Consider the following 22300-nt stretch of genomic DNA (forward strand, 5'->3'; position numbering starts at 1 on the left):
GAGAGAGAGAGAGGGAGAGAGAGAGAGAGAGAAAGAGAGAGAGAGAGAGAGAGAGAGGAAGGGAGGATGTATTAAAGATCCATATGAAAACTTACTGCTTTATACACTAACTAAAAAGCTCCTACTTTTAAAAAGCTTGTAACAAAGAAACCCTACATGAGCAGGTAATGCTGCTCCTAGAAGTTGTGGGTCTTTAAGCTAAAATCCCATTGTCAGGAATGGGACATCTCCCTCTCAGTTGCTGCCAGAGAGGCTCAATTTTTTTCCCAAAACAACACTGCTCTTGGGTATCCACTAGAATTAGACAGTAAGATTTTACTGCTAAAGATTCTATATACTTTGATTGTCAGACACAGAGAAATCAAGCTAGAAGTAAGATGGCTGCTCCCCTGGCTGTCAGTGTACCCAGTGTCCAAAGATGCTAGCCAGGCTGCTGGGGGAATAGTCATGAGTGGTTTAATCTAGCTGTGAACCCTGTGTGCTACAACTCAGACCTGCTGGGTAACTATAGCATGACTGTTTATTGGGTATCCTTCTGATTGGATTTAAGGCCTCTTCACAGGAAAGAATAAACACCTGGTGTTATATGTTAAGTCAAAGATCCTATGACTTGGAAGGTCATAGGCCATAGAGGGAAGCTACGGTTGTTGTTTAGCTAAATAAACATATGTCAAGTTTTCTTCTAAATGCTTGTGTTTATGTTCATAGATTGATGCTGCTCTCAACTTCAGACACAGCAGGTAAAGGGTACAAGACTGGGCCCTTCAACATTCCAGAATAGGTAGACAATGCATCTATGAAATCCCACCCCTGCTTAGGAACTACTAGCAGTTAATGGGTGCCAGGAGAGGAGCTGGCATTTTCTTCAGTGATTGTAGCTTCTAGTGAGACTCCACTCATTCTTATGCAAGCAACTGTAAACTCTGTGGATCAAAAAAAATGTGACATCCAGTAGGTGACCATAATCAAGATAAACACTGGAGATCTGACATCATATTGGTAACTGGAAGCAGAACTTGTACAATCTTCCAGAACTCAGCACAATTCTAAAGACCATTTTATAGACAGGTGAAGTGTCACCTTGGGAAACTGTCAACTTGCTATGGGCTACAAATAGAATTACCTTCTACATACAGACCAGTTTCCATTCCTGTGCTTTCTAATATTATAACATAAAACTCAATCCTCAGTATGACTTGTATTTGTAAAAACATGTTCCCCTCAATGGCAATAAGCAGTCCACAGTATGTCCTCTGGAATCATAAGGAAGTTACTGTCTACAGCGCTAGACAAGCTTCTCACACATTACTGTGAGCCTCGAATCCCTAGTGACACTGTAGCAGACCTGGATGGCTGACCACCAATCCCCTGGCAGATATGAGGCTATGGGTGGGCCTTAAATCTGGGTGGGGTTGTGTGGCTAGTCAAAGTCAAGGGCATATGCCCTCTTGGAGTTGAGTTTACACATTGATGTCCCACAGTCTCTTTCCACTTGCAGTTTAATGGAGAAAAAACACAATCAGGGTGAGGGCAGAGGATCTTTGGGTTCCCCAAAGGCAAGTGGAGAGCTGCCTGACCAACAGTTCTTTGCGTGAGACACCAGTACCAAACAAATTCTTATTGGTGAAATCACTGTGGATTCAGTAGCAGCTAATGGTTCTTACCAATGAAGATAGCCTCCTCTAACCTGACTACATTAGGATAACTTTCCTGGAAGTTCCCTCTCTGCGACTCCTTCTATAACACCAGAAACAACTGTTTAGTCAGCACAGTTCATTGGTCAAGGTCTGTCTCTCCCTTTCGCCCTAAGCCCCTGGGGCCAGAAATTCTTATTTTTTTACTATATACTCAGGGCCCGCTGCATGCAGACAAACTACTTTACTTGAAAACTCTACACACAGTGTCAAGGACTGACTGGCTCCCTGTTTTTGTTTTCCCCTTGGCAACACAAGCTCTTTTGGAAGGCCAGTTATCTATGTTTTCCATTACTCCCAGGTCTTGAAAGAATTTGAAGCCACTAAGAAAATGCACACAGCAAAAGGGCTAACCTCAGCATCTCCACGATGTTGGTAGTAGCTTTCAGTTCTCTGATGTCTTCATCTCTCACAGGAGCACATATTTTTCCCATCGTGTTGATGACATAGTTGGCCAGTCCCTGGATATCAACAGCATTGTGCTCGGCCTGCTGTCTAATGAGGTCGATATCCAAAACTTCACAGATCTGGCTGTGAAGCCTGTTCCCACCAGGAGTGAGAAAAGAGAGAAGAATCTGCACAGGGGAAGAAGAGTCAGCAGCCCTGTCACAGAGGAGGATGCTCCCCGCTCACACTGCATCATCCCCAGGGCCACAAGCCGTGCCTCTGCCTGGAAGAACATCAGAGATGTGCAGTGGCTCAACCTTGAGAAGAAAGTTCAATTGGCTGAAACAAAAGCCACGGCTGTGCAGAATGACTGATGCTTCAGGAGGAAAACTGACAAGGAGGTGGAACCGGACACTTCCAAAAGCCTTCAGTGAGGCTGCACCTCACGGCTCCAAAAACACTCAAGAGCAGATGACACCCAAACCCCCCACGTGAAGTCCATGAAGAATACTTTGTGCACAAATACTACACAAGCCAGTGGTTAACTGAGTATTCTTAATATGGTGGACTCCGAGCTCACATACTCAGTAATGGCTCGGGAACACAAAAAGCTCTGAGCCTGACCTGACAGGTTCAAATCCAATCCTTCTGACCTGGGTAAGTCAGAACACTATGTACATAATAATAATTCTGCAGTGCATGCTAAAGAGCAAGCATCTTGTAAATGCCACTAAGAAGAACCATCGTCATCTCATTTAGTTCTTATAACTTCCCTGTAAACACTCAAGACACCAACATTTTCAAGAGGGTAAGTGCACAAAGGAATCTACTGGGAACTGGCTACTCAGTCTTTTAAAATGAGTGATGATACAAAGATATCTAATAGTCTTTGGGAGAGGAAACACAACTGCTACAGTGTACTTGTGGACACACACACACATTCATGTGCTGAAACCCAATTCTGAGCAGTAACTATGTCACGAGAGTAGAGTCATCATGAATGGGATTGTGCCTTTCTGGAAGGAAGAGGCTGCAGAGGACTCTGACCGATTCTGCCATATAAGGATTCGCCTGTGAAATAGGCCTTCATGGGGCAGCATATCTGCCAATGCCTTGGTCTTAGATGTCTTGGACTCTAAGATTGTGAGGAACTTGTACTGTTTATAATCTACCCACTTCTGGTATCCATTACATTGACCCCAGTGAGTTAAGGCATTAATGGTATAAACATTGACTTGCCTCTCTGATTTCTTCAAACAGTTTGATGGCATATTCATATTGAGGAGGCTCAGCACTGAGATCTGCTTCCAAGACATCCCAGAAGGCCTGGTGGACAACACGCTTCACTTGACCAGCAAGGCTACAGCAACAAAATGGACTATTTTAAAATGAGCATTACAAGATGCATGTTCACAGTAGACTTCTTGGAAAATGCATTTTCAAAAAATCCTGAATGTATCCTACCCTTAGGCCCATGATTAATCTTTTAGTATATTTTCTTTGTTCAAAGCATGGGCATTGGTTTCACACAGTAAAGAACACTGGGCTGGAGACATGGCTTAGTGGTTGCGAGCACTTGTGCAATCATGAGGACTGGAAGCTAGATATCAGAACCCTCTTAACAAGACAGGTGTTCCACAAATGCTTATCTCAGCTCCAAGGAATCAGATGCCCTCTGGTGGCCTCAATGCACACAAATACTCATATATATATATACCTACACACATACATACACACACACACACACACACAGAGAGAGAGAGAGAGAGAGAGAGAGAGAGAGAGAGAGAGAGAGAGAGAGAGAGCATTTGCACTGGGTAGAGGAGGGAGACCATAGTGTCCTGTGAAGTCAGAGAACACTTCCTAGGAGTTGATTCTTTCCTTTCTTCCTTCCAGAACAGTCTGAGGCTCAAATGCATGTTAGTTCAGGCTGTCTAGCATGGCAGCAGTAACCTGAGACATCCCCCTGGTTTGTTGAGATGACAACAAACTTAGAAAATCATGTATTTTCCTGCACTGTAACTCCCAAGGAGCTTCTTTCACTAGCAAGCAACACATTTCTCAGGCATTCTCATAACCATTTCATGCCTGCCATTTAGTAAGTAATCAGTGGATGCCTACTGAGAGAGGTAATAATTAGCAGCTGAGTGTATCTCCCAATACACAGCAGAACTATGTATGAAAGATGAAAATTAGCGTTCTGAGGTGCATAGGTTAGATGAGTCCCTGTAACCGCACACCATATTCAACTTAGCCACCTTAAATATTTAAACTTACACTAGTGGCTGAGGAGATCTCCATGAGGGAAATGCCCTTTTCAATCCCTACCATTCTCCCAGACAGGTTTAGGACAATGACAAACACCTCTGGCTTTTGACCTTACAGGGCACACTTACCTGACTGGAATGGGCCAAGAAGAAATGAGGCAAGCTATCTCATAGCTCTCTAAAGAATACCAGTGCTTGTGTTTATGTTTGTGTAGAAGCTGAAGTCTATGATTTTCTGGAGAAGCATGTGAGAACAGCGGCAAGGCAGGGCAATCAATCAAATCATTTATAAGTGTTCCCACTATACTCCAGAAACCTAATTTCACCGGGTTTTCCCTAAAGACAAATCTAATAAAAATGTGTCAACTATACTTTCAAAAGTATAAATTCCAAGGTTGGCTCCATGGTTAAGAACACTGGCTGCTCTTCCAGAGCACCTAGATTTGATTCCCAGCACCCACACAGAGGATCTCAACTGTCTAAAACAGGGGAGCCTACATGCATTTCCTCTTTGAGCAAAAGGGACACATTCAGGACATGGACATATATACACACACACACATAAAATACCCATACATATAAAGCTAAAAAAAGTATAATATTTTTAACAATAAGGGATTGGTGGAGACCACAATGAGGTAATTGTAGTCTAGGAAGTTCAGGGACATCAAGACCATTTTTCTCAGGCAGTGACGTATAAACTGAGTTCTAAAGACTCTGAATAAATGTTCCTAGAGAACTTTTTTTAATGATTTATTTATTTATTATATGTGACTACACTGTAGCTGTCTTCAGACACTCCAGAATAGGGAGTCAGATCTCTTTATGGATGGTTGTGAGCCACCATGTGGTTGCTGGGATTTGAATTCAGGACATTAAGAAGAGCAGTCGGTGCTCTCAACCGCTGAGCCATCTCTCCAGCCCCCGCTAGAAAACTTTTTAATCAATACTTAGAAGACCTTGTAAGAGAGCTAAATAACATGTATGCCCTATGGGTATTGTACAAGAATTTCCAGGAAACATGATACACAGATACACAAACACACCACACATATACACACACACACCAAAACAGAGAGAATCTATCTACAGCATCATTTATACACACCACAGGCTTCTAGGTTACCTGTTCTCTGGGAGGGCATTTTGCTTCAGCTGGAAGTTCTCATTTACAGCTATTTCATGAGCAAGAGTCATGTCTGATAAGTTCTTTGCTGCAGCCATCACCTCATCAAACATTAAGCCCCGTGGAGGGCTTGTTGCTGAAAGAGAAATAATGTCAGCTAATGCAGTCATTGAAAGCTCCCACTGTCAAGACAGGCTTATACTCAGATAGATCTCAGGGTTGTATAAGTCAGAGGATGTACACTAAAAGCAACTGGGCTTGGTAATGATTTCAAATTCATAAGCCCTCTTTCTGTAGCTTCAGTCACTACATTTAATAATGAATTTTCAAATGTTCCTAAGACAAACTCTTAACATAAGCTGTTATAGGGCTGGAAAGATGGCTCAGTGGTTAAGAGCACTGACGGCTCGTAGTACTAAACAGTAGGTTGATACATAAGGCTGGCTTCTTCCTAACTCTATAGGCAGTTTAGTATAAAGCTGAAAATTCCATTCCAATTTCTGCTATTTGTTATTTCATTTGACTTTACAGATACATATACTAGCCCCTTATAGGCTCTCTCTGAGGTCACTAACACTATTTTATTTTTATTATTATTAGTTTTTTCTAAGACAGCATTTCTCTGCATATCCCTGGGTGTCCTGGAACTCAGAGATCTATCTGCTTCTGCCACCCAAGTGCCGATAGTAAAAGTGTATGCCACCACCACTGGGTAATTTACATAAAGAATATACAAGGAACTCAGTACATAATTAAAACATAACAAAATGTATTTGAGAGGCTGGATTATCTACTCAGTAGGATAGTATTTGAGTTGTTACTAGGTATCATTCTAAGAGATTGTTTTAAATAATCAAGTTTACAAAACCACTGTTAGAAAAATATCATCTTCAGTTCATTAAAAATCATGACCTCAGATAAAGGCACAGACAGGCAATGCTCTGCTTGTTTTAAAGGAGGAAGTGCCGAGGGGGAGGAAGATGAGAAAAGGAGATGATGCTGGGGATAGCAAATCCTTCTTCAAATGCCTCTGTACTATGACCCCATCTCTAAACAAGCAAAACAAGACTGAGCCTGACTGTCCAATGACAAGTCAGTAAGCAAATGCATGGCCCATTTACTTCATGATGCGGTAGGTGGTCATATGGACAGCATTTAGGAAAGTCTAGTGTGAGGGAGTGGGTTACAATGCTAAGGGCAAGTGTCCAGTGTGAAGGACGCTGGCATGTTTGGGCAATGCTGCAGGCTAGCCCTTCTTTTCTCTATGCTATAGGGTTTCCAAATTTTAAAGATAGAAACATAACCATTTAAATAGACAAAACTGTTGAAGTGGGCATCTGATCTTATTGAACATCAGTTGTATTTTCCCACCTTAGCTTTGCTAGTTTAAGATGTTATATATTTTTAAGACAAAATGCTGATTCAAAACTTAAAAAGCAAACAAACAAAAGGCACAACCAGGTATAGTGGTTCATACTACGACTGCAGCCCTCAGGGGGCTGAGGAGGAAACCTGCCACAGGTTCAAAGCCAGCCTGGGCTACAGAGTGAAATCTTGTCGAGAGGAAGGGGGAAAAAACCCAAAACAAAAAACAATGAAACAAAAACCACTTGCTTGATACAGCTCCTGTGTCCACAGACAATAAATAAATAAATGACTAAATAGAGAAAGAAAGAAAAGAAAAGGCTGTCTCTCCCAATGCTGGCCACTGTGCTAGCTTTCTTACAACCCACAGTAGAGAAATTCTCCTAGTGGGTTCATCTGGGGGGATTTACACAACACTGTTTGAAATCAGCAGAAAGCCCTCTTTAGATTATTACACTTCCTGCCCATCCTTCCGGCAAGGCAAATTTCCTTCCACGTGAAACAGGAAAGACCAACTTGACTTCATCCTAACATGCACAAGGTAATCTCAAGAAGGAGTGTTTCCACCATCTAGGAGACAAGACTAGGCTAGGGGAGGGGATTTTAGATGCACGCTCAAACCAAACATGCTAGAGACAAGGCTCAAAATAAAATGAGCAGGTTACAAACTTATTCCTAAGAACACACCCAGACCACCACAGTGCCTCTGACAAGCTATTCTTGTGCATCTAGAAAGGACAGGGAAGTGTGTGGTTTGCTCACAGCGCTTCTGAGTTTTCAAAGCCATTGCACACAGTGCCAGCACCTGGCCAACCCCACCTTGTTCCCATTGCTTACAGGCAGGAGAGCTGGACTTGCTGGAGGAGTCACTGGTGAAGCTCTGTCTGGAACACTCATAGTCACTGAATGAAGCCATGCTTTCGGAAAACCGAGAAGACTCTGAGTCACTCTGCTGGTCCTCGCTCACACACTGCTTCTCACCGTTGAACGGCATCCTTTATCACCTTGGGTGGGAAGAGAGAGAGAGAGAGAGAGAGAGAGAGAGAGAGAGAAGGGAGGAGAGAGAAAGGAGAGAGACAGACAGAGACAGAGAAACAGAAAGAGAGAGAACCTGCACACAGAGAGAGAGAGAGAGAGACCCTGAATCAACATTCTGGGGTACTTCCACTGGCTTCCAACATGCTTTTTCCAGCATGAATAATAATGCCCACAGCTGTGACAATCTAGGGGGAAAATGTCCTGAACGGATTACCTCACCCTCCCTCTAGAACCCTGGGTAAGACTGTTGCAAATCACCCAGACTGCCTTACACAAAAGGGGCATTGAGACCATATCAGAGGAAATGTAGACCAGCTCTAGGTGGTGGCAGACCCTTCTGAAATGCACATGGTGCACAGACAGGATCTCCTGGGTTGCAATGGCAAGGCTCTAGTGGGCTCCTCAGTCAGACTATTCTGTTCTGGAGAAGTCACTTAACCACCTGACTCCATGGAGAAAACTGGGCTCAAAGACTGAACTTCCACAGCTTCGTAAAGACGGAAGAGGATTAATCTCATCACAGCATCAAATGTGGTTACTGTTCATACTGCTTTGTTTGAAATAAGTTTAGCTGGTGAGATGGCTCGGTGGGTAAGGGCACTTGCTGCCATGTCAATGACCTGAATTCCATTCTGCTACTCCCATGATAGAAGGAGATAACCAATTTCCACAAACTGTCTTCTGACCTCTCCCAAGTGCTGGTGGCATGCACAGATCTGTACACAGGACACATCTAAAGAATGAAACTTTTAAAAAAAGAATTAAGGATGTTCAAATTCAAACTCTTGGTGCATCTGTGAGCCTATCAGGGGAAGTGAAGGCTGATGAGACTGTGGGCCGCCAAGGTCCACCTCCCATTTTCATATGAATTGTGAAAGCATGAAGACTAAGGCTTGTTTGGTTTGTACTTAAGAGCACCTAGCACAACTTGCTGAGTATCTAGGACCATAGGGTTCTGACGCACACTCAGAGGGACAAGGAGACTCACTTCACCAGTCCCTGTTCTCTAAAGTCAAGTGCTTTCTCTGGGACATTACACGGCATCCCATGGACGGAGTCATGCCTGGCACAGTCTAGAAAGATCATGGCACATGAATGCCAGGCCTCGGCCCAAGAGCACCAGCCAGGGCTGCTGAGGACTGCTATTGGCCTTGCTATGAACACAGCTATCAGCTAGTAGCAAAAGGCAGATTTGTTCAAAGGAGAAGACACCTCCAACCCTGGATGGAGACTAAGGAATAAGAATTCCCTCCAGTGAGAGATGGGGTACTTTCACAAATGCCAGAACAAACAGAAACCTTTAGCAATGCATAATATGGCTGGGAATGTCTCCACAATTTCTTTAACGAATCTCCAGGCCCTGGGAAAAGTAGCTGCACAAAACAGATGTGACCCTGTTCGCAAATCTGGTCACTTAAAACTATGTGTACCAGATGCTAGAAAATATAAGAAGCAGAAACAAGGTATTACTGACAAGCATAAGAAAAAAAGGGGGGGATGATCAGAACTAAAGGGTACCTATAGGGGAGATCCAGACATTGTTGTAAGATATTGGGCAAGTTGCATCTTTTGGATGCTAATAGAAACAAGAGTAAACCTGGGGGTTGGAGACAGTCCAAGGACATTTCCACAAGGTCTCAACCAAAACTTTCTTCAGTCCTGACACTCAGAGATGCAGCTTTGTGCAGGCCAAAGCCTGAATAAGCAAAGAATTGTTAACTGTTTCTACAGATAGAAGGGCAAGGAGTAGGGGGACCCACCACTTGGAAGTGCTCACCCTATTTTACAATCCCAAAGCCAGCTCACTTTCCATTGCTGGCATTGCCTGAAAATGCTTCATCCTCTATCCTCAGCTCATTCCTCTCAGTAGGCCTGTAGTACATCTCTTCCATCTCCACAAAAAGACTTGCAACAAATTAAGGAGATGGTTCAGTGAGGAAAACATTTGCTGTGCCCAGCACAAGTACCTGAATTCAAGTCCCCAGAGTCAACATTAAAAACTTGGGTACAGTTGCATGTACCTGCAATCTCACGACTGTGGGGGAGGTGGGGAGGGCAGAAAGCTTTCTGGGGCTTGCTGGCCTCCAACCTAGCTTCTGATATAGTGGGAGGCACTGTCTCAAGGAACTAGGGTCTGATAAAGCTGGCCTCCAATATGGAAATGTATGCTCATGCCCACAAGAAGGTGTTTGCAGCTGCCTTCTTCCAGTGACTATTTCTGAATCTCATGAGTAAGGCAGATACTGCCTTGCCTAGCATCAGTACCAAGGTCACCACAAGTACTCAGTGTCAGCTGAATCACAGTCATTGAATCCTATTTGGTACAGCTTCAACTAGAACATCTTTAAACTGACAGCCCTACATATTTACACCTTGTTGCTGCCAAGTGCAGGCCCTAGAGAGGAGACACTACCAACTATGCCCAGCTTATCTGATTTAAATTCCAAATCCCCAGGCCTTGTCACTTCTGAGCTGGTTCCTGCTCGTTCTCTACTGCAGCAGGCCTTACACCAACAGGCATTTCCCAATTAAACGTGAATAAAAGTGTTCATCTATGGGAACTTATGAAGCAGGTTAATAGTTGTAACTGTGCATTTCTTTTTATATTCCTGCTGGATAGCACACTTGGTAGGTTTCTTAATTACACAGAAAGGAAGCCAAGTGCAAAAAGCTTAAAAAATAAGTGCTAGGTCAAGAGTTAGAGCCCAGAGTCTGAGGCCCAGTATGTCACCAGCTAACTATGTGACTTCATGTGCAGCTGCTTTCTGTAGAGGGTGGGTGGCAGGGAAGTGGGTTAATTACCTATTCTTTCTCTCAGCAATTGCTAAGATACTCCTCCAAGGCAGACAAGGGTTCCATGAGACATCACAGGGTATTCTGAGAAAGCATACATACAGTGTGCATGTTTAATTGTGGTGAATCAAATTTGTGTCAACATGTCACTGAAGGTGGGATCTGAGGCATGAGGCTGCAACAGACACTGAAAAGTGCCACACTGCTTAGTGCTCTTCAGCTGGCAAAGGCATCCATGTCACAACTGGGACTCGCTGCATCCAAGCAGAAGCTTGTCTTTGAAGCAAGGCACTCATGACTTCATTAAGAAATTGTCTATTTCTTCTACAGGTACACCAAGAATGCCTAACAGCGGAGCTGGAGGGAGATTTCACTTACTGAAAGGTTGCTTGAGACAGTGTCTGACACAGAGACAACAGGACATGGGTGATTATGTGCTTTCCTATGTCACATCACCTTGGATATTAAACCAGGAAAACAAATGTTATCTCAAGATAACAAAATCTTGTTTCCCTACAGAAAAACAAGGAAGGCTGGCAGTGACCCTAGGACAGAACTCATAGACTCATCTGATATATGAAACCCCAAAGCCAACAGCCTGTCCCAGTGTAAATGGTCTTCTGCAGGAGCCTTCATCAACCTTCCTTAGTCTTGGATTTCCACATGAGTCATCTGGGGACAAATCAACTTGACTCAAAAGGCATTGAGGGTAACTGGACTGCTTCAACTATTAGACTCTAGGACTGCTGACAACACAGTTGTTTTAAAGAAACATAATGCCTTTCATATTGACAAACATAGATCTGCCCTAGCTGGTCACCAAAGCAACATAGGTAAATCAGGCAGTTCTGTAGGAACACCACATTTCATCCAACCTGAGGGCTCACTGGTCAAAGGTAAAGATAGAAGATACCTCAAAGCAGAGCTTCCAGTATTACTATAGTGGGTCATTATTTAAAGAAACTGAATTATGTTTATGCATCATTCCATTCTTTTGTAACATGTGACATCATGCCATTCCTTCTCAGGGCAATAACTGGAGTTCAGAAGGTAAATATGTATTGTTGAATAAGCAGTGATGAATAATGGAAGTTTACTGCTAACATTTTAGAGACATGGAACGGATACAGGAATCTAAAAGAGCCTGTCAACTGTCCTGCCACAGGAGCATGGAGATCAGCTTCTAATGTGCTTGTGAGTCTTTAGTTTATTTTACGTCCTTATTTCCTTTCTACACAAAACTCTTTCTACAAATGACCCTGTACTGGCTGAGGATTATAAAAGATTCACCAGCTTTTGACTATAGTTGATAAGGTCCCTGTTCTCACCTGTTATTATGGACATAAAATAGATGTGCATCCTATAGCTTCCTGCCCATAGAGTCTTTTTTTTTTTTTTTCCAAAAACAGAACTTGAACCAAATGCACCTCTAGGTTAGAGGTCTGATTTTCTGGAATGGGACAGTCTGGGTTCAAAGCTGCTTGCAGGTTGTGGAGCATGCTCCAGCTTTGTGAGCTGTCACCCATTCTGGGGTGTGTTTTGGTGATGGAGCTGCCTTTGAGTCATCTCTGTTCCTGCAAGTAACCCCTCACCCATATGCTTTTAAGTACCATCAAAAACACTCAAGGTTTACCAAGCTGGACTTTGATGGTGTCCACAGTTTGGTCTGTTATGGGCTTCCTATTCTGGGGTGTTGTATCTTCCCGGGAAAAGTCTTGTCAAACAACAGATACAAAAGTGTTGGCCATATCCAGATAACGTTAATTCTGCAGAATCTCACAGAATGCAAGATCTGTGAGACCATAGTGATCTTCAACTTGACTTCAAAGGATGCACTGAGTGGCCTGGGAATCAAGACAGAAAGTCATATAAGGCATACAGTGACTAAAAAGAGCCAATGCCCAGTGGAACTATGGAGTTATGGTTAGAGCTCTCCAGAAGAGAGCTGTCAGTCTAAGCGTCTAGTCTGTGAAAGCATTAGCTGGGCCACAGTGTGTACTTTTATACCAAGACCTTGGAAGCTCAAATCCTATCTTAGATGTAATGTTGTAGGGCTAGAGTATGGCTTATCAGTTAGAAACACTTGCTGTTTTTCCAGAGGACCCAGAAACTTCACCTCCAGTTTGACAGTACTGAGAGATGAGGCCCAGTGAAAGGTTTAGGTCATGAGACTCAAGAACCAGTCAATGCCAGTTATGGAAGAGTGTGAAACCACAAGTTCATCTTTTTCTCTTATCCTAATCAAAACCTTTCGGGCTCTTCACACAGGAAACTTTTGGGGGATGGGCAGCCATGCCAACCATCCCACCTTGCCATTTACATTTGGAATGTAATGTCACAATTTCAAGGTACTCTTGCCTGAAAGCCCCCATTGGCCACATTTAAATTGGCCACCCAGAGTTCAGATCACTACCTAGGACAGATAGGAACCCAGTGAATATCCTTATATGAACAAACTTGGCCCCGAGTCTACTCATAAAACAACTAGAGCTTTCGAGCTGTACTGCCCATATCACACTGCTCATTAAGCAGGCACTTAACATAGTAGTTTACCTGTCTGTACCTCTGCCTTCCCAGTCACTTTAAAAGTACATAGAGAAGCTGGGCAGTGGTGGCACATGCCTAGAATCTCAGCACTTGGGAGGCAGAGACAGGCGGATTTCTGAGTTTGAGGCCAGCTCCAGTGCCTATCTCAACACGATTCAAGGCTAGCAAAGCTTCAAGTCCTAGGAGCTTAAAGAACACTATCCCTTGTACCGCTGCATTCTTTCGACACTCAATGATACCCAAAAAGTAACTATTAGAACCAACGGCTTTGGAACATATATCATGGTCTCAGTAATAGACTCTGTAAATGCTTCAGATAATTTATTTCCTCAAATCTGCAATATAACTGTGTCAGGTAGGTGTTATTCTTGTTTATAGTAAGAACCCAGGGATCAAAGAGACAGCATTACTCTCTCCAGGTTTATAGAAGTGCAGAGGCTCATCTCAAAAGCCAGGTTAGCCCATGCATGTTATAGTCAGAATGGCTGGAGGAAACCAGTGTACTGCTAAGCATTCCATTCCCTCTCTGCCAATTTGATCTGTCTATCATCACATGGATACTTGCACATGTGGCGGCAAGATGACCTTACCCTGGGACAGCTGTTCAAGCACTATACCATGAAGGACATCGCTGAAAGAGATCATTCAACAAAATAGCATTCGATCACCCCACTCTAGTGACCAAAGTCCTCTCTCAGAGGGCCATTCCTTATGCTTTTCAAAATCCCCCCTTAAAACCCAGGTATTACCAAAAGGACTAATTGCTTACAGTTAGCAAGTCAAAAATATTTGGCAGTAGATTGTGCAGGTTATCCAACAGGGCTCTTGGGAATAAAATCCACCAAGTTAAGACTAGGTTAGGGGGGCGGGAAGATGGCAAGAAGCATTTAGTGGGTACTCTCCTTCCAAGACTTTACCAAAGTCAGGCGTAAGGCACCCAACGGATTTGGGGGTGGGGGGGGAGGTCAGTCAAAGGCAAGACTGAGCTCTGATGGAAAAAAATTGCAAATGCTAGACAATTTTCGTCGTCTATCAAACACTGCTTTAGCACCAGCCTAGAGTAAAGCAAAAACCACAGCACAGAGAGAACAATACTGGTCCTCATCAAGTCATTGCCATTGCCAGCCTTGCAGAGCGAGACAAAAGCCAACAAGCCAGCCACTGTCTAAAAGGCAAATGCCCTTGCTCCACATGTCATTACAGCATCGGGAAGGATTTCTAGGCACTTTTTTATCCTGGAAAGCATTGTCCCCCACATCTCTGCTGCCTAGTTTAACACCTGTGCTGCACACTCCAGGGCCCTCAGCCCTGGGTCACTTCAAGTGGAGCAATGTATGAAATCCATGAGGGTAGGAAAAAGGGCAGGGTAGATGGGACAGGGGTGGATGTGGAGGTGGGATGGGGGCTCCTAGCCTAGGAACGAGTGTAATAACTGGTTGGAATTATCAGTTGGAGAAGGGCAACTAAGATCTGAGAGCTGACCACCACCTAGTGCTGAGCCTAGGGGCAAGGACGGGTAGCCTTGTTTCTTTGCCGTTAAGGTACCAAGACAACGATGAAAGAGAGCGTATTTCACTTCATTCTCACTGGATCCTCTCAAATGTTTCCACTCCTCTGCTTGTAATGGTAGTTTAACAAACGCTTCTTTGTTGACTGGATTCTCGTGTTTAAACACATGATTTGGGCTTCTTGTGGTTAGGGGCAGACAGAACCTACAGTCCTGTAACATGCTCTACCACAAAACTACATTCCCAGTCTAATAAACGCATTTTAGAAGAAACATTGCGAAATCGCTCCATTTAATGGAAGTTTTCCCTCTCGTACTAACGTAAACACATTAACTGTGTCATCCACGTGCCATCGAATCTCGTGGCTATGTTTTGTGGCGCCACCCTGAGCGGAAAGCCATCCTTGAGAAGGCAAGGGTCTGACCCAGATGTGACCTGAGCTGGCCTCCTGGACAGTCAAGTCCAACCGAAGTCCCAGGAGTCCCGCCCACTCGCCCAAGTTCTCTGCTCGCCCCTCCCTCTAGCAGCACCACGTTTCCTGTCAAAACAAACGTTTGGGGGAGGGGACTGCCGGAACAGAAACCCAGCAACAAGACCCAAACACAAGCCGCGGCCCAGCCAGGCCCCACGGCGGCTCAGTCCCACTCCTCCAGGGCCGAGGGATCGGGGACCCGGCCGCACGGGGAGCCCAGAGCGTCTCGAGCAGGAGAGCACAGTCGCTGGCACGCACCCAAAGGGATGTCATCACAGCCAAGCGGCCCCGGCAGAGCCTGAGCTAACACCGCCACCGTGTCACGCTTCAGGTCTTGACTCTGAGGTCAAATGTCCCGACCTCTGAGGGCACATAGAGCCCTCCTGCTACCCAGAGGAGACGCAATCTCCTTAGATCCCATGGCCCCTCCCCTGGGATAGGTACGCACCCCCGGATCCCGCGCAGAGACTCGAGGAAGGGTAGGTGGCCGGGGTCGCGGGGATCTGCGTATACACCCCCCTCGCCCAGCGTCGCAGACACTGGGAGACTCAGCAAGTCTGTCAACTCTGGAGCCCTCCGACAGCCCCACGCGGTATTTAAAGGGCCCAGAGGTACTCCCTGGGCGATACCATTCGGGAAGGAACTGGAGAGGGACTATGGCGCCATGGCTCCAGAATTAAGGGCAGGGTTCCGGCAAGGATCCCTAAACTCTTGCAGAGTCTGTTTACAGAAATCGTAGGTTTCCTCAGGCTTCTGTCGTGAAGGCTGAAGAAGGCTCGGACTGAAAGCCATTTGGACACGAGAAAATAAGCTCCCCCATGCTCAGTGGTGGTACGGTCCGGCCTTCCAGGGGTGGGGGGAGAGGAGTGAACACGGAATTGGGGCAGCCTACTGCCCTGAGCGCTTGGGCCGCGGTAAAGCCGAAAGCGTTCGGGGGCGGAGCCTGGCCGTGTAAGGGCGGGGCCAAAGTGCAGCGGATGACGCTCCCAATCCTGTTTCTTTCAGTTTACCAGCTAGGGTGAAATGGAATAACTCCAACCAAGAGCACAAACTTCTTGTGTACGCTTGCGGCAATAATACAAAAACACTAGATTGCCCACCTTCACACTGGCCACACACACCGGGCCAAGCGAGCCAACAACGTTCCAAACCGGCTGTCCCACGCACATCAGCAGTCAACCGCGTCATCCACACGTGTCAACAAGTTCTTGTAAACACGGGTCCTGATTTGCCCCTTAAATTGGAAGATTGGCTTCTGGGAGCCACACCTGCCCAAGCTTTCTGAAGGTTTCGCCTGTGCGCAAAGATAAAGGGTTTTACTTCTTCTAAGGGTTCGTTGGCAGCGCTTATCTTGGGGAGAAGTTTCAGCCAGGGTTAATGTAAATAAGTGTTGGGAGGGGCTCTTGTGTGGTCAGGTTTACTAAGCATAACTTCTTGTGAGCTTGCTTCTGAGCATAAAGAAAAGAACCACTATTTTGCCAGGTGCAAATTGGTATTACTTGTGGGTAGCTTCATACAAAAAAAAAGTAAATTAATTTCGTATAAGCTGAAATATTTCTGTTCAGGACTAAAATATTGGCTTGTGGAGGCAAATTGTCCACCATTCTTCTAGAAAGAAGAAAACTAAAAGCAGACAATAGTTTAAAGCAAGATAGAAATAAAATTGTACAACGTGGGCTGGTCTGAGGTTATAACCCACTCCCTAGCATTTGCCTACCCAGGCAATGTTGTTCAGTGGGATAAGAATGGAACTAAAGCAGTCTTAGATGCTCAGTAATAGCTACTGAAACTAGTTGGCAAGTTATTTTGAATAAACCTACCTAGCGATTTGTATCCATTTGTATCTGTCACTCTAGAAATCACACAACCTAAAGCTGGAGCCATGGCTTCTAAGAGTCCTTGCTGCCCATGAGAACCACAGGCAATTCAGATCTCAGCATCTGCATTGGTTGGCTCACAAACACTTGTAACTCTAGCTCTAAAGGATGCAATGCTGTTTTCTGGACTCCTCCACACACGTGCACACACAGTCATAAGCACATGCACACTCTCCCAGAAAGAGGGACATTCACATCAATGATAAAATAAATCTTTAAAAAATGGTAAAATATACAACCAGATCAAGATACTTAAAGAGAAAGTGCTGCTGTCACCCAGGCTTTTTCCCATAATCCCACTGTTATTGTTGGGATAAACGGATGTCAGAAGCCTCCGGTCTCAAGGCTTGCCAAATCACCACCACCCCCCAACTACCCTACAAACCTCCACAGCAAAAAGATTAACCAAAAGTATTTCCACATTCCTGCTAGCCATGTAACAATGACACATGTAAACAGCGTGTGCTTTGCAAAGCTTCCTAGGAACCTGCTAAGTGTTGTGCTATGTCATTAACTAGGAGCAGGTAAGCATAAGTCAGCACAGTTGTCCAGTCACCCTGGGTGACTAACTCATTTTGACACTTCTTTTTGAAAGCTTAAATGTGTAACTCTCGCAAACACAAAGGAGCAATTTCCCTCAAAGCAGTTGAGAGCATCTGCAGTTTGTTGGGTGAGATTCTCCAAGTGGAATGGACTAGGGTAGAAGCTAACCTCGGAGAGCCAAGCCATGAAGACAGAAGATACAGGGAACAAGTCTTCTATTGCTTTCATTTAAATAACTTGTTATTCGAAATCCCTTTGGAGAATTTCCGAGCAACTGCTCTCTGCCTGGTTTGTGCTGTTAAATAGAAGGCAGTTCTCTTACCCCACCCCCCAAAAGCTTTGCATCACACCCTTGCCACACGGATCAAAACATTAAAAAAAAAGTCCTTACCACTTACTTAGGTAACGTTTATGACTTTCTTGGGGGCAAATATCTGAAAAGGAAACCACTTTAGTAAGTAAAATGATTAAAATTTTATCTGAAGAAATCTTATGAATGCATCTAATTTGGGGTTGTATTTGTTTATTTGAGATAGGGCCTCACTATGTATTCTGGGCTGGCCACAAACTTCTGATCTTTCTTCCTCAGGCCCCTGGAGTGCTGTGTTTACAAGAAGGTGGCATGACACCCAGCTTTGCACCTAATATTTGTAAATTACCTGCTTTGAACCATTGGGAAGACCAGTGGTAATGGCTTTGTTTCCCCTCAAGGGACAACTTGTTTTAGAAATTGCACATTTTATCTGATATTATTGGCAAAACAAACAAAATGCCAGCTAAGACAAGGTCAAAATTTTTGCATGAATTCACATACTTCCTTTTTTGTACCTCTGAAAAGTTTTAGTCCCCACACCCTTTTTGGTGGTGGTGGGGTCCACTTTGTGAGTCTGGCTTTTTTGTCTTGTTTTTAATGCTGCTAGGAGCTGGAAGGCATGAACAAACACAGAAATCTGAGTTCTAAATTACAGTGAATTCTTGGAGGAAAAAAAATCAGAAAATCCAAAACCCAGCATTGTAATAGGAAGACGTACAACTCTCTCAACCAATTTGCTGATGGAGTTGCATCTTGGGTTAATTAAACCCAATATATCTGTATCAAACAGTTTGTGGGGGTGGGGCTGGGAGGGGGCAGTAGAAGCCCCAAAGGATGAGGAAACACTGTCAATGATCCAGCCCTCTGTCTGTCTCCGCTGAGGCTGGGAAGTTCTTCTTCCTGGCTTGATCTGACTTCAAAGCTTCTCATTTCTCCTTGTTCCTCCTATGCATTTGCAAAAGGCTCTTTTTTTTTTTTTTTTTTTTTTTTTTTTTTTTTTTTGAGACAGGGTTTCTCTGTATAGCTCTGGCTGTCCTAAAACTCACTCTGTAGACCAGGCTGGCCTCGAACTCAGAAATCCACCTGCCTCTGCCTCCCAAGTGCTGGGATTAAAGGCATGAGCCACCACTGATGGCAAAAGGCTCTATTCTTGAAGACTAAATACCATGATCATCTCCACCACCACAAGCAGCAGCAACCCTGCTTGGTTTAATGTTCCATTGCTGTTGTCTTGACATTTCTTAATACATCCTGCTGAACAAGGGGTTCCTGCACTTTCATTTTGAACTGAACTCCACAAAGTATGTAGCTGGTCCTAGTCTCACCACAAAGAATCTGAGTCTAGGTTCTGTTTTGCTGTCCAGGACCGTGCATTGCACTTAGGGTCTTGCCTGCATGGTAGGCACGTGCTTTGCCACGCATCTGTATTCCCAGACCTTTATTTATTTGTTTATGATACAGGGCCTTGCTTGGGTTTCCAGGCTGGTCTTGAACTTGTTCTGTGGTCCAGAAAGACCTTGAACCGGCTCCCTTATGTAAGTCTATTATGTCATCCAGTAGTCTGTTGAAAAAAATCTGTATCTATTTCAATACTGGAGGGAAAAATAAAATAAACAAAACCCTCCAAAACTACGTGCATCTCAGGTTTTATAATAGCTCATTTAAGCAATTTCTAAGAAAAATTTTGACTATACAATATATATATTATCTTGGCCTTATGTCCTCCCTTTTCTAGACTTATATAAGAACAATTCCATTGAAAGATGAAGAAAAGCTAAATGGTATCAGGTTTCTTATTATCCACCTTAAGGCACTAGAGAAGGCACTGGGAACAAGTCAGTAACTGAGGGGACAAGCTATTGCAGGCAGGGGCAAGAAGGCAACCTGACTAATACAGACACTAGAGAATAAGACACTGATGTGTGGCTCAATAAGATGTGTGGCTCAAACCACAGCCACACATCTTCTGTTCCAATTTGTTATGAACCTAAAACTAGTCGAAAAACATAAAGTCTATTAAAAAAATAATTACCCTCACCTTATTGGTACATTTCTTAAAATATTGGTATTTTCCCTTTGGCTTTGAAGATTAGTTGCCAACCAGTCATAACTATGAACTGAATCAGCAAAGCCAGTTTTCTCAGGATTCTGCTGAACTGAATGTGCATAAAGTCATTTTTAATACCAAATGTATCTCCCCTCACATTTAGACACAGCCCGATCCTAACCCAGACAAATACTAAAAACACCAACAGCTTCAGAGCTTTCTTCAACTCCTCCACCGTCTTTCCACTTACCTGGACAATGCTGCTCTCCTATGGGACTCAAAAAGAATGAGAAGCAAAGCCAAGAGAGAGAGAGCCTTGGCCAGCAGGGTTGGAAGTGGGCGGGGCCAAGGAAAACCAATAGGAGGGGCGAGAGATGCCTGGCTCTGTTTCCTCACCAGGATATTCCTCTCCTGCCTGCCTCTGGCTCACTGGGCAGATGTTTTCTAATAGCTTTTGTGAGTCAACACATAGGCCCTCAATTTTTAAATCAAATATCCAACAGCTCCCAAGAGCTTTGAAAATAAGATGTAAAACCTGGAAGATGAAGGGAAACATGGAGATGTGTGACTCTCCAGACAGCATTCAACTTCCAAACACAAGTTGCAGAGCAGCAATTGCAAGGTGGTGCCATTTATGCCAGAGAGGGTTTCCTCCCGGGTACGACCTCCCCAAGTACTTTTGAATCACAGCCAAAAGGACTGGAAGAAACCTTGTCAATGAGGAGGTGCCTTGGTCAAGGCGGTCTCGGAGAGCTCCAGATTGATCTACACATCTAGACAGTTCATGTTGTTTTCAGTGGGCACATCACACAACAATACAACAATACCAGTCTTACCACTGCAAGTTCCCAAACTGCTGGACTAGAGACATATGGTATAAAAGATGGCTTTCCCATCTCTGAAAGTCATGACAACAAATGAAGCTTTCCAGATAAAGGAAGGGATTTGCCAAAGGTCCCTGTGTATGGTATGTTAAAAATTCTTTATATGGGAGCAGGGGTGTTATTAATCCTTACTCTTTTAGGATGTTGACTTGTTGATGGTGTTTTCTTTCATTTTAGGCAGCCTTTGCACGCATGTCTCTGATGATAGACTTGATAAGTACCCTTTCCCAGAGAAGGGTAAAAAGCTTTTGAAACAAAATTGCAGGTTGTCAATAATTACACTACTTCAGCAATGCTACCAGTTTTGAAGAGCCCTGGCCCTTCAGCCCCCTTTCACAGTGGTTCTTCCCAGAGCTCCTGACCCCCTAGGGGAGCCACCACACTAGGGCAGTGAGGGCTTATGACCGAACAAAAACATTCTCAGCGGTGACTCACCCAACTGGCACATCAAAAATAGAAACCAGAAGAACTCACTGCATGGCTCCTCCGCAGACGCACACACGTAAACACAGGTGGGCAGTGTCACATGCAGAGAGCTTTACCTCTTGACCATCACGTCTCCATAGTAACATGAAAACAGCACACAGCCTCCATGCCAAGTAAGTACTTGAAATATTTATGACCACATTCCATGACTTAAAGTACCTGGCCCAAGAGAGCAAGGAGAAGGGAATGCTCTTAGCCATCCTACAATAGGAGACTATCTATGCTCTCTCACATGTACATGTGCCCACATATGTATTATGTGCATATGTGTACTTATGAAATTGAGAAAGAAAAAAGAGCTAAATTTTGCTTTGAGAACAAAGTTAAAGAACCATACAAGGTATTTCTGAATGGTTCCTGGAGGAAGATTTTATGCCTTAACATGTTTCATACAACAGGCTACAACATAGTTGTACAAATGGTTTTTCTGTCTTTTCTTTTCTTTTTTCAGTAGTGGGGACTGGGATCAAGACCTCCTATCTGACCTGTCTCTTTTTTTATTTTCTACTTTGAGACAGCATGTCACCAAATTATCTGTACTGCCTTTGGACTCATTCTGGAGCCTAGGCTAGACTTGAACTTGAGTTCTGTACTGGCTTTTTTTCCCCTACTTGTCACAGACTAGATAGAGTTAGTTATCTTAGAAGAGGGGGACCTCAAATGAGAAAATGCTGGACGCATTTTCTTGATTGATGGTTCGTGTGGGAGGGCCCAGCCCATGTGGGTCAGTGCTGTCCCTGAATAGGTGTCCTGTGAGGTATAAGGAAGGTATGTGACAGTGATCTGGAAACTGAGCCAGTAAACAAGGTTCTTCAGTGCATCTGCTTCAGCTTCTACCTCAGTGCATCTGCTTCAGCTTCTACCTCAGTGCATCTGCTTCAGTCTCTACCTCAGTGCATCTGCTTCAGTCTCTACCTCAGTGCATCTGCTTCAGCTTCTACCTCAGTGCATCT

At 44.2% G+C, this 22300-nt stretch overlaps 1 protein-coding gene and 2 long non-coding RNA genes across 5 annotated transcripts in view; 2 read left to right on the forward strand and 1 right to left on the reverse strand.

Annotated features, from left to right (window-relative positions):
* LOC116076428 overlaps positions 1–12033 on the forward strand; it is a 42518-nt gene extending 30485 nt beyond the window's left edge. For both annotated transcript variants that reach the window (XR_004112947.1, XR_004112948.1), the window contains 3 exons: positions 709–740; positions 11001–11096; positions 11190–12033. This is a non-coding gene — a long non-coding RNA (uncharacterized LOC116076428). The remainder of the gene's footprint in view (positions 1–708; positions 741–11000; positions 11097–11189) is intronic.
* The window catches only part of Tcp11l2 (t-complex 11 like 2), a 39231-nt gene extending 23459 nt beyond the window's left edge, over positions 1–15772 (reverse strand). Inside the window, exons 1-6 of one of the 2 annotated variants that reach the window (XM_031350232.1) lie at positions 15646–15758; positions 12304–12514; positions 7677–7950; positions 5475–5610; positions 3321–3441; positions 2049–2269 (exon numbers count right to left, since the gene is read on the reverse strand). In XM_031350232.1, the coding sequence (XP_031206092.1) occupies positions 2049–2269; positions 3321–3441; positions 5475–5610; positions 7677–7833 (635 nt within the window). In that variant the 5' untranslated portion in view covers positions 7834–7950; positions 12304–12514; positions 15646–15758. Of the gene's footprint in view, positions 1–2048; positions 2270–3320; positions 3442–5474; positions 5611–7676; positions 7951–12303; positions 12515–15645 lie in introns of both variants that reach the window. The other variant, XM_031350231.1, reaches the window with a different exon arrangement.
* An 18-nt stretch (positions 15773–15790) lies between these two features.
* On the forward strand, positions 15791–17030 carry LOC116076427. Its single transcript, XR_004112946.1, has 2 exons — positions 15791–16028; positions 16203–17030. It is a non-coding gene; the product is annotated as an uncharacterized LOC116076427 (long non-coding RNA).
* Positions 17031–22300: the final 5270 nt, after the last annotated feature.

The sequence above is a fragment of the Mastomys coucha genome, unplaced genomic scaffold, assembly GCF_008632895.1.
Source record: "Mastomys coucha isolate ucsf_1 unplaced genomic scaffold, UCSF_Mcou_1 pScaffold4, whole genome shotgun sequence".
Taxonomy (NCBI): Eukaryota; Metazoa; Chordata; class Mammalia; order Rodentia; family Muridae; genus Mastomys; species Mastomys coucha.